Source organism: Antedon mediterranea, chromosome 4 (genome assembly GCF_964355755.1).
Source record: "Antedon mediterranea chromosome 4, ecAntMedi1.1, whole genome shotgun sequence".
Lineage (NCBI taxonomy): Eukaryota > Metazoa > Echinodermata > Crinoidea > Comatulida > Antedonidae > Antedon > Antedon mediterranea.
In genome coordinates this window covers 13,613,173-13,624,260 of record NC_092673.1, presented here as the reverse complement: position 1 = coordinate 13,624,260, position 11,088 = coordinate 13,613,173, and the positions used below count along the sequence as shown (strand labels likewise).

General features: G+C 35.3%; 1 protein-coding gene across 1 annotated transcript; it reads left to right on the top strand.

Moving 5' to 3' along the window:
- Positions 1–4,456: 4,456 nt before the first annotated feature.
- Positions 4,457–4,990, top strand: LOC140047569 (uncharacterized). Its single transcript, XM_072092611.1, has one exon. It carries the CDS (start codon positions 4,457–4,459, stop codon positions 4,988–4,990), a length of 534 nt encoding a protein of 177 aa, XP_071948712.1.
- The last annotated feature ends 6,098 nt before the right edge of the window (positions 4,991–11,088 follow it).

The following is an 11,088-nucleotide window of genomic DNA, read 5'->3' as shown; positions in this document are numbered from 1 at the left end:
TCCAGGTTTCATGAATACCATATCAAGGATAGTCCAGGATTATCCTTAGTCCTGGACTAGATAGTCCAGGACTAAGGATAGTCCAGGACTAAAGATAGTCCCCTTTCATGAATACCGGCCTAAGTTATTATATTTGTTAAAATAAAGAGAAAAAAAGTAATTATTTTTGCCTTTTAAGACAAAACAAAAAAGCCAAAAGTACCTGCTGGATGTTGACGCTGATTTTGAAGGTCCTCCTATGGTGAAAGACTCTTGCCCATCAGATCTAATAATTTTGAAATACCCATACAGTACATTATCAATATATAGTACATATTAGTATTTGCCATATAGAAATCAGTTATTCTCCATAGTAATACCAGGTTCACTCTTCCCTCTTCTCGGTATTAGTTGTGTATTGCAAGATAGGTAATTGATAATCCTAATAAATAAGTGTAATAAGAAATAGTCAAATGAAAAAAGGCCAAATAATTTAAGTTACCTTTCCAAAGAACAAGTTTTCACATGTTCCTTTAGTAAGTGTACAGAAAACAGTTCATGAAACTTTAAACAATGCTCCGATAAGCCACTTTCTACAGAAATTGAATTCTAGAAGAAAAAAAAAATTTTGAAAAACTATGTCAAAACCATTTATTAAATAAAATTATTGAATGGCTGAATGGCTATTTTATTTTATTATTTTTTTTAATTCTCATTTTAGGCAAATTGCCAAGGATAACCACAATATACAGATATAGGTTATATATATATAATAGAGGTAGGCCTACTTTATATATTCAAATTATGTCCGAAAACAATGAAATAAATCCCCCCCCCCCCCCCCCCACTCTCCACAAATTAAAATCCTGGATCTGCCACTGGGATGTATGGTAGTTTTTAGTGTACTTACTTTTCCTGAATCCAGATTGAGCTGGTTTTGAATGGGTCGGATGTAAATCCGTCCAGACCCTGTTCTTTCTTTTATGTTTTTTGGTGTGTACGCACCACTTATTGGGACCAAAATCCTATTGTTCCCAGAACACGACAGGAACTCATAGCAACCGCCTTCGGTAAGTTTGGAAACAACTCCATCATTACTTCCTTCAGCTTGGATGGTGACATGTTAGAATGCTTTATTGACATCACCTTTTCCCCAAGATCAGCATCTGCCAATGCCTGCTTTTCGGCCATGGTTGGGGCATGTTCCATTTCAGGATCTGCCAAACAGACTACCTTTTTGGTCCATGAGGTGCCACCATAACCTTGCGCTTTTCTTTTTTTACCTTGGTTTTTCGTTTCTCTATTGCCTATTATTGCAGATAACAGTGTGCCTAGGAAAAATATGAATATTTACTATCAAAGTAAAATAAACATACATGCTAGGTCTAATGTTAATTCCAATACCCACATCTGTGCATTAGGTTGTCCAAAGACAATTTTGAGTGTGACATACAGTATGGTTGGTCTCAATGGATTTAAAGCTGTAGAGACCTGTCTAATTTCCATTAGACAATTTGATATATATTGCATACAATTTATTTTTCAGGTGTAACAAAATAAAATCAAGTGGGAGACTTTTTTTTATAGTTTCTATAAAATAAATTTGTGGAAGTGATTATAGTGTTATATTAGGCTAAGATTGGATGCGAATGGGTATCATTAACACCTGACTACTCGCCTAACATTATTACTATCTATGCTAACAATTAATTAAAACAGTGAAAACATACCATTTAATCTGAATTTGTTACGTAGTCTGTGCTTATCTCCTATCGACACTACACCCAGCATGTCAAGTTCAGAGTTGGTTAGTGAACCAATGTTTGCAGCATCAATCTAACAGATTTATTTTAAAAGAAATGTTTATCTTACCCAAATTCAAACAATATTTGAAATATCAAATCAAAATTTTCTATCGAAAACATAATTATAAAATATATAAACATCATAGAAATGTAATAAAGTTTTTTAAAAAAGGCAGACAAAGGACTTATTTCTTACTTTTAACAACAAACCCACAAAATGGAGCAGTTGTTATGAAAAATTAATGTAGGATAAAAATCGAACTATACATAATTCCTATTGAAGATACTCAAACTGTGTAAATATAAATGTATATAGTTAAAGGAAAATTTAAAGGCAAGATGTTTTACTGCAGCCGATCCTCCTCTTTAATATGGCCAGGCTAGACCTATATTCAACAGGTGCTAGGCCTAGGCTATAGGCAGCAAGTAGTAGTAGGCCTAGTAGTAGGGCATTGTTTAATAAAAAAGAAAACATCCAAATAAAATAATTATATTTATTATTAAAATTTCTCAATTATTGTGACAATGCGAGTCTAGCCGGGCCTACACCATCCTTCCAGTATAATATGAGAGTCAGATGACTACTGTAGGCCTAGCCTGGTCCTAAAAAAGATAGAATAATAATATAGGGGCCTACTAGGCTTACGCCTAGAGGCCTACTCTATCTAGCTAGGACTAGGGCCTAGCCTAGTTAGAGATATAGGCGGACGGCTAGAGAGAGGCCAGCTTATTTTACTACTAAATAAAAGACAAAAAAATCCTTACATTTTCTCTTTCAAAATTGACATGAAGATGTCCTAAATTGATTTCATCAAGAATTTCACGCAACGTTTTCATTTTGAAGGTGCTTTCATAAAGATGTACACATGAATAATAATAAAATTCGTAACAAAATACTAAATGAATCAACACTCTGGCATGCGCTGCATGCAACAAGGTAATTTGATACTGATAAGTTGTTTAACCTTTTCATTCCAGACGTTACATAATGTCCCGTGACCTTCCAAGGTTAAGCTGTTATCGTTGCACAATTAGTCGGCATACAAAAAAGCTGCCTAATCCTTAAGTCGCCAATAAAGTAGTCGCCGACAAAGTTATTCAACCGAAACAAAGTTGCCACATAAAACAAATTGTAACCAAATGTTAAAGTCGCCGAGTCACCGCATGAAAAGGTTGCAGCTGAATGGTAAAGTCGCCGAGTCACCGCATGAAAAGTTGCAGCTGAATGGTAAAGTCGCCGAGTCGCCGCATAAAAAAGTTGCAGGTGAATGGTAAATTCGCCAAGTCGCTGCATGGAAAAGTCGCCGCTAAGTACCAAAGTCGCCGAAATGTTTAGGTCGCCGAAAGAAATAGCAGTCGCCGCATTAAAAGGTCGCCGAAAGTGGCACTCCCGGCGTTCCATAGTTTCCATTTTAAGTTAGAATCAATGGTAATGCCTAAGAATTTGGTTTAAAGTGACACATAAAAGTTTGGAATCAGCCATGTGTATGTCATCCTTGAATTTGCGAGATTTGCGTTTGTTGAACAAAATATAATTAGTTTTAGAAGTATTTAAACATAATTTATTTAACTTAAACCAATCAGATACTTTAACGAGTTCAACATTTATTGTTTGAAATAATACATTGTTGTTTTTATGAGAATAAAATATATTGGTGTCGTCATCGAAGATGATAATGGTAACAAGGGAGAATCTACAGAATTAAAAGAGGTAAGTTGATAACGATTTGATAGGTAGCTTTTAATTAATTTAAGAGGAAGACCTCTGACACCATAATGTTGGAGCTTATAAATAAGAATATTATGATTTATGGTGTCAAAGGCCTTCGATAGATAAAAAAAAAAGTCCAATGGCTAACTCATTCAAATTTGTTGGTGTAATACTTTTTCTTGGCATACTTGAGCAATTTAGTTAATTTATTTCTGTATCTGATATATTTCAATTTGGGAGGGTTTTTTTTTTAGATTTTATATATTTTTTATATATAGGAATTTCTTGTATCAATTGACTTAATTAAAGAATTTGAAATCCATGGTTTTTTTTTCTGACGTATGTTCCTTCTACATCGCCTTTTTAAAAAATGTTTGTCATATGTTGACCTAAATAAGGAGTTAAATACAGTAAATTGAAAGAAGAATTAGGATCGCTGAAAGATAACATTGCAGATATTATTTCTAGGAGTATTATGAGCAAATGTTTAGAAGAGAATAAACAGTGGTTCCAGGGGCCAGAATTCATGAGAAATCCTTTAGAGCAATGGCCAATCTAGATAGAAAGCCCTATTAACATTAAAAGATTTGGAAGCTTCGACAAATTGTTAAAAACAACCGCCAAGGTTAAACGCATAGCAAAGCAAAAAAGCTTTAAGTCCGCTGTAATAGATTTGAACGAGAACGACATATATGAAGCCGAACGGTATTGGATCAAGACCGTACAACGCCCGATAAGAGACTTAAAGATTAAAACGGCAGTAGCATTTACAAACAAATATGGTAGCTTAGGACCGATGATAGACGAAGATGGAATCGTGGTAGTGGGAGAGAGAATCAAGAACCATGTTCATTTCAGTTACAATAACAAACTAGTACCTCTACTTCCAACAGACCATACGTTTTCTTAGTTGTATATCGAGAAGGTACATAAATTATCTCACAGTGGAGTGAGCACTACTATGGCAAAGGTTAGAGCAAAATATTGGATAATCCGATTTAGGCGCATAGTATCATCAGTAAGAAACAAGTGTATGGGCTGCAGACGTCTTGAAGGGAAAGTGCAGGAACAAATTATGGGATCACTAAAACCGTCACCCCCGTGGACTTATGTAGGGTGTGATCTGTTCGGCCCATTCAGAGTGATACTAAACTGTCTAGTGACTAGAGCTTTGCATCTCGATTTGGCGGTTGACTACAGTGAGGGTGCAGTGCAGAAAATATTTAGGAGGTTTTCTGCGATAAGAGGATATCCAGCAGAAGTATTTATGGACTGTGGGTCACAGCTGGCAGCAATGCATGAGACACTCAAGAAATTGTCGCTGGAGTATAATGTTAAGTGGACATATAGTACGCCGGATGCTCCTTGGCAAAATGGGGTTACTGAGTCTTTAATTAAAGGCATAAAGAACCAAGGACGTACGAGAGAAGCTCTCTCACCTCTTCTGCGTCACAATCCTGTCATTCGGTCCGGCATCAAAGGTCACCATTGCTAGGTGGATCGTCGCCGCGATCCAGGCAGGCTACTCGGCGTCTCAAACACCTCCACCTGCACACATGCATCAAGTACGGGGTATGGCTGCGTCATGGGCCCTGTTCTCGGGTGTTCCGCTAGCAGACGTACTACAAGCAGCATGATGGCGATCGCATACAACGTTCACAGTTTTCTACCTCCAAGACCTCAAAACATGGCACCAGTAGCACACACTGTGCTGAAGCCACAGTAAACAGGTATGTTAATCAAATTACCTCTTCTTGTCAGCCCACCACCGACTAGATGCCTAGTACGGTGGTATTCTGGCCTATGTCGGTTCATCCAGGTAAGCTAGTCACGTAATAGACTAGTGGTGTTGGTAACCGTCCCTCCTCCCCACTTGACAAGCGTCTCGTGGAATGGTGAGGTACGTAGTATTGTATTTGTATTTTATTGATAGGTTCGAACAACCTACTTGAGATAATCAGTTGGGACACAATAAATCCACTATTCAAGTCAATCCGAGTGCACAAGTTTTTTTATCAGTTTGAATATCGAAACAAATACCACGGCAGTAGCTTACATAAACAACATGGGCGGCGCAAAATCAATTGCGTGCAATAAAATTTCAAAAGCCATCTGGTCCTGGTGCATTGAGAACAATTTTTGGATAAGTGTAGAATACCTCCCAGGTAGAGATAATACAATAGCTGATGCAAAATCTCGTCAGTTTAAAGATGAGACAGAATGGATGCTAACAAAGAATTGTTTATAAAAATCACTAAAACATTCGGCGAACTGGATACACAGCTCCCAAAATATATATCATGGAAACCAGATCCAGATTCAATTGGTATCGATGCATTTCTACAAAATTGGTCCTCTGCCAAGCTCTATGCTTTTCCGCCGTTCTGCCTTATAGGTAGATGTTTGCAAAAAATATTGACAGATAATTCCATAGTTATCATGGTGGTCCCAAACTGGCCAACACAGTATTGGCATCCTAAATTACTATCAATGATGGTTGGGGAACCACTGAGGTTTAAGAATACCAAACATGCCTTCAGATGATTGTCATCCCCTTTATAACAGACTTAACTTTTTTGCCTGCAGGCTATCAGGGCGGGAACTCTACAACAAAGGAATAAGCAATACTGCAGCAATCCTGGAGACGGTCAACGTGGAAACCGGTCACGTCCTCGATTTCATGATAAAGCTGAAGGACGAGGGCTTAGGCTATTTATCAGGTTTATTCCTTAATTTTGCTGATGGAGATGCAGCCGCTCAAACCGAATGGGCTTTAAATTTTGTTGTATCTACTCCTGCTTCTGATAAACCTGTCCTTATCCATCGAGCAATTGTGTCTTTTGATGCCTCGGCATACGGTTTCTTATGACATATAAAAAATATGTCCTTATTTTCCCTTAATTTACTAGTTTTTTTCCTGTACTTTAGAATTGTTCTGACCAGACATAGGGCAGGGTCTTTGTGGAAAACCACCAGTTGACCTGTATTGTTTGGTCTGCTAGTTTTTAGTAATGTACAAATGTAAAAGGTGATTGCTTCATTCTCGATATTCATATTTGTAAATGTGAAATTATATAAGGTTTGAAGCCTACTTGAGGACAATAATGCTAATAACAATGCTACTTTGAATTTTTATGGTAAATTCTTTAAGCGATAATACTACTGATAGTACTACTAGTACTTACTATCAGTACGGCGAAAAGCGTAATTGTAAACTTTCTCGAAATCTTAGATATAAACATGAAGGAGTCTATCGAACTGAAACGATTTATGAAAGGGTTATTCAATTTTAACCCACCGACTCCAAAATATGCACAAATTTGGGATGTTCGCTTAGTTACAGACTATCTAAGGCGAACAATTAACGACGTGTTTCCGCAGCAATGTATAAAATGTCCGCACACATCATCTAATTTTCACTACCACCATGTGCACTTTTTTCTGTTGATTTCAAATCCGTAAATAGCTGTTGTTTTATTATTATTATTATTATTATTATTATTATTATTAATTACCAATTAGAATTAAGTTTTAATCTGCCAGGTGATTGACGTGTATGTCTCATGGACTTTGTCATTGTATTGTATTGTCTCTTGAAACACAAAATATGAAGGTCAAAATATTCTAAATTTAAATTGGCCATATAAAAGTAATATTAAAGTTATTATAAGTCAAAAATTTGAGCCAAAAACAACAAGTTTACGTAATTAACAGATAAATTAATTTGATTACATTTCGTCTGGAAAATCTTCGAGAGCGAACGTAAACAAAGATTTCAAACCACGAGTATGCATTATACCTGATGCTAATTAGGATTGTTTACAACTCGTCACGGTTGAGAAGGATGTTTAATGTGTAAAGAATGTTGATATTTCAAAAAGGGTAAAAATGAAGGTGTTGATAGGCGACGTACTCGCTGATTGGTGACACGATACCTCCAGATGATACTATGAATATCCAGGTGGTAAAGGAGCAAATTTCTCGAGCCTTAAAGAAAATTTGGATAAGATGGATCCGGCTAGCGAAATTTCAATAGTATGACGTGTTGTCTGAAAAGACTTTAGAATTTCTGGCGTAATTGAAATAGCTAAAAACAAAGCAGAATCAGTCAAAGTAGCCAGCATCCCGCCGAGAATAGATCGTAAACATGATCAGATGAAACTGGACTCACTAAATACAATTCTACAGAATGTCACTGAGGAAAATGGTCCAATATTCGTAAGTAATGATCGTAATTTTAAATACCGTGACAATAGCATTGACAAAAGCCTACTATCGTCTGATGGACTGCACCTGTCTACGTTAGGTAAGAAAAGACTAATAACAAACCTAGAGCTAACAAACTTTGTTACAATTAATCATGAGCATTGCAATTTTAATTAGTACAGTACGTTCATTTTTGTTACAATCAACCTGTCAAAATTGGAGCACTGCCTTTTCAAATGGTTAAAACATGAAAAATGAAGATTAATTAAGTCATAACTTAATAAAAATATATTTCCATAGATAAAAAGAAAAGTAGTCATTTAACAAATAGACAAAATAAATGGTTAAATGAAACCAAAAACCAATTGTCTGACAATTTGATTTATTTATTATTATTATTTTTTATTTAATACATTTTTTGGTCTAAACTAATAACTTTTATTTCACCTTAAATGTCATACTTGTAATATAATAAAAATGTATTTATCTTTAATTAGGGTTAATATACTTTGATTTTCAATGTTTCATGTATTGTCATTGTAAACTACCTTAAATTATATTAGTAATCATTGGTAAAGTACAAGATTATATAATATTTAATATATATTATAAAAAATATAGTGTGGTAGTTGAATAAAAAATATAGACCCTACCCCCAAAAAAATGGTACACAAGAAATGGTTACATCATTGGAAGCACAATTTCATGTAGAATAACATCAGAAAATTATTATTATAAAATGGCAAAAAAAGGTTTGCATTTGGTTTGCACGACGGTATGATAAACACTGCAGATATCTTACTAACTATTACAATCTTTTGGTCACTCAACTATGGCATGCAATTTATGCAAAAAAAAAATACAGTGGAATAGGATTTAATACACGCTGGTGTTACATGCGTTGGTGCACTATGCAAATTGATTTTCATTATTTAAATAGGTCCTATTACAAGCGCCACCTTTTCGTTTAGCATTCAAAATTCTAAGATCTTTGGCACAATTGTTTATTCATGATAATTTTAAATAACATAAGGTCTGGTAAGTCTATCCATTTGGTTTATTATTATTATTTAAATTATTAGTTTAAATTATGCTGAAAATAGCGCAACATTTTAGTGGTTGAGCATTTAAAAGCAGATCTTTTCGATGGTTTTCGCATATTGAATCAACGCTTCATGATGGCAACAAAGAAATCAACATGCAAGCTCATTGTCGTTGAAAAATTTACTGAGAGAAAAAAAAGAGACGCGGAAACCAGTTATATAATGGGGATGATAAGCGAAAGCATAACTAAAGATGATGAAAGCGGACAAATCATCCCATGTTATATAAATGGAAACCTGGGGAGCGACGTGACTCAAAAAGCCCTCGCTTTAGCGGTGGGAGACCGGTTCATCACAACTGATGTGAATAGAATAGAATTATCTTTCCATGGCGGAAGCCAAAGGGCTCCCAGTTAAGAGGCGATTAAGTTTAAATGGAGACGTTACAGAAGTGATTAATATGTCGTTTAAGTTTAATTTATCTGCTAATTTTAAAGTTTCTTGCTAATAACCAAAAGTTTGTTTACTTGTTTTCCTTTTTATTTAGCTTGGCGAATATGTTTCAACATCAAAGTATAAAAGAAAGAGTATTAAACTGGAGTGCGATGACGTAAACATGGATATCGTACTCTGGGGGCAAGTGGCCGCGGAGGCAAACCAACTAGTTATTGGGAAAAACGTTTCAATAACTGCCCTTATAAAAGAGAGTAATCGGTTGGTTTCGACGCTGTCGAGCAAAATTGAAGTAAATATGAATTTAATATATTAATATACTACGTTCATGCATATTAGTGTGACAATGGAAAATGATTAGTAGACATTGTTGGCCTTCGTAAAACATGACAATTGTACTTTGGCGGGTACATTGTATTAATGCAAAAAGTCGGAGTACATTCTGTTATTAAATTGTATTTTTTAGGCGTCGGAATCTACAGAAAAAGAAGGAATCGTTATTGGTATTGATGATTCCAATGGGTATGTAAATTTCAGACCACTGCTGCTCAGAGATTATACAATATTCCATAGTTATTGTCAATTGTTTATACTTTTTTTTTCTTTTAAGATACCCAATTGACATTGTTCTAGAAAGTGGGGAAACCATTCTTGTGCCCGAAGAGGTCAACTTTGATGTTGATGCAGAGTTAAACGTATTAACCAGAACTACGAAAAACTAGGTGCTCTACTTCTTCATTCTTTGAAATATGGCTTTAAAACTTGTAACCTTTCAGTCACTCAAAAACAGGGAGCAATCACTCTAATCCCAAAGGCAAATAAATCAAGAAAAGAATTGAAAAATTGGCATCCTATATCTTTATTAAATGTTGCTTACAAAATTGCTTCATCGGCCATCTCAAATGAAATTTTTTTTAAACTGATTTTTTGCACTTCCTACTAAACTAATAAAATAAATGAATAAATTCTTCGAACACTGTCGACTTCCAGTGAAGAAGCGAAGTAAACAACTGGCCCACTAATATGAACTACTTAATTAATACTTCCTAGCCTAACCTAATCGTATATTTTCCGAAATCGGACATGAAACAGGGCTTGTTTCGCTCTGGAATCACAGGTCCAGCGGGTTAACATACAAAACCCATTCATGTCACGAGCATGAATAATAATACGGTAATATTCTTATATTACAGTTTCATCTAGTATATGCCAATCGTTCAATTGTCAAATATTAAATATAAAAAGAGAGAACATGAACTTCAGGTCCTTATCCTCGAGGCGGTTATGAATTGGCGAGGGGCGATCTACGTTGAAGGTAAACGCACGTCCAGATTCGCGTATTTTCAGCGTCATATTTCGCCAGAAAAAAATTGCGTTAAATTTTAATCCTCATCGCTAATAAAGAGATTGCTATAGTCTCTTGGTTTAGTTACTTAACTACAATAAATTACTACAACGTAAAGTATACTCACCATAATATTGGTCTTCAAGTTGTAGGTCAATATAAGTGAGAAATATAATTGTTCCGTCTTTCAAACAGTAGTACGCACTGTGGAACGCGTCCAGGTGTTAAGAACGACGCGCTCCGCTTTAGCATTTGTAGCGGCCTACACTGTATTAAAATACAATTAAACTTACTTTGGCATCTTTGTTTTGAATTAAATATAATGGTTGAGAAATATTATAACGCGGATTTCACTGGAAAAAACTGAAGAGAAGAGAATGCTCGTGCCAAAATTTGCAGGAGTGGTGTGAAGGTTATCTCAATGTACTGTACATTACATTAGTCTTGCCTTAAAATCTATGTTGTGTAATAGCCCTTTGTACATTGGCTTTTTATTTTACTTACGTCGATCTTTACAAATTCTTCCGTTCATGATACCTTTTTACC

What these genes read in the sequence shown, in the direction of transcription:
- LOC140047569 (XM_072092611.1), top strand. Translation starts at nt 4,457, where the DNA reads ATGGCAAAGGTTAGAGCAAAATATTGGATAATCCGATTTAGGCGCATA.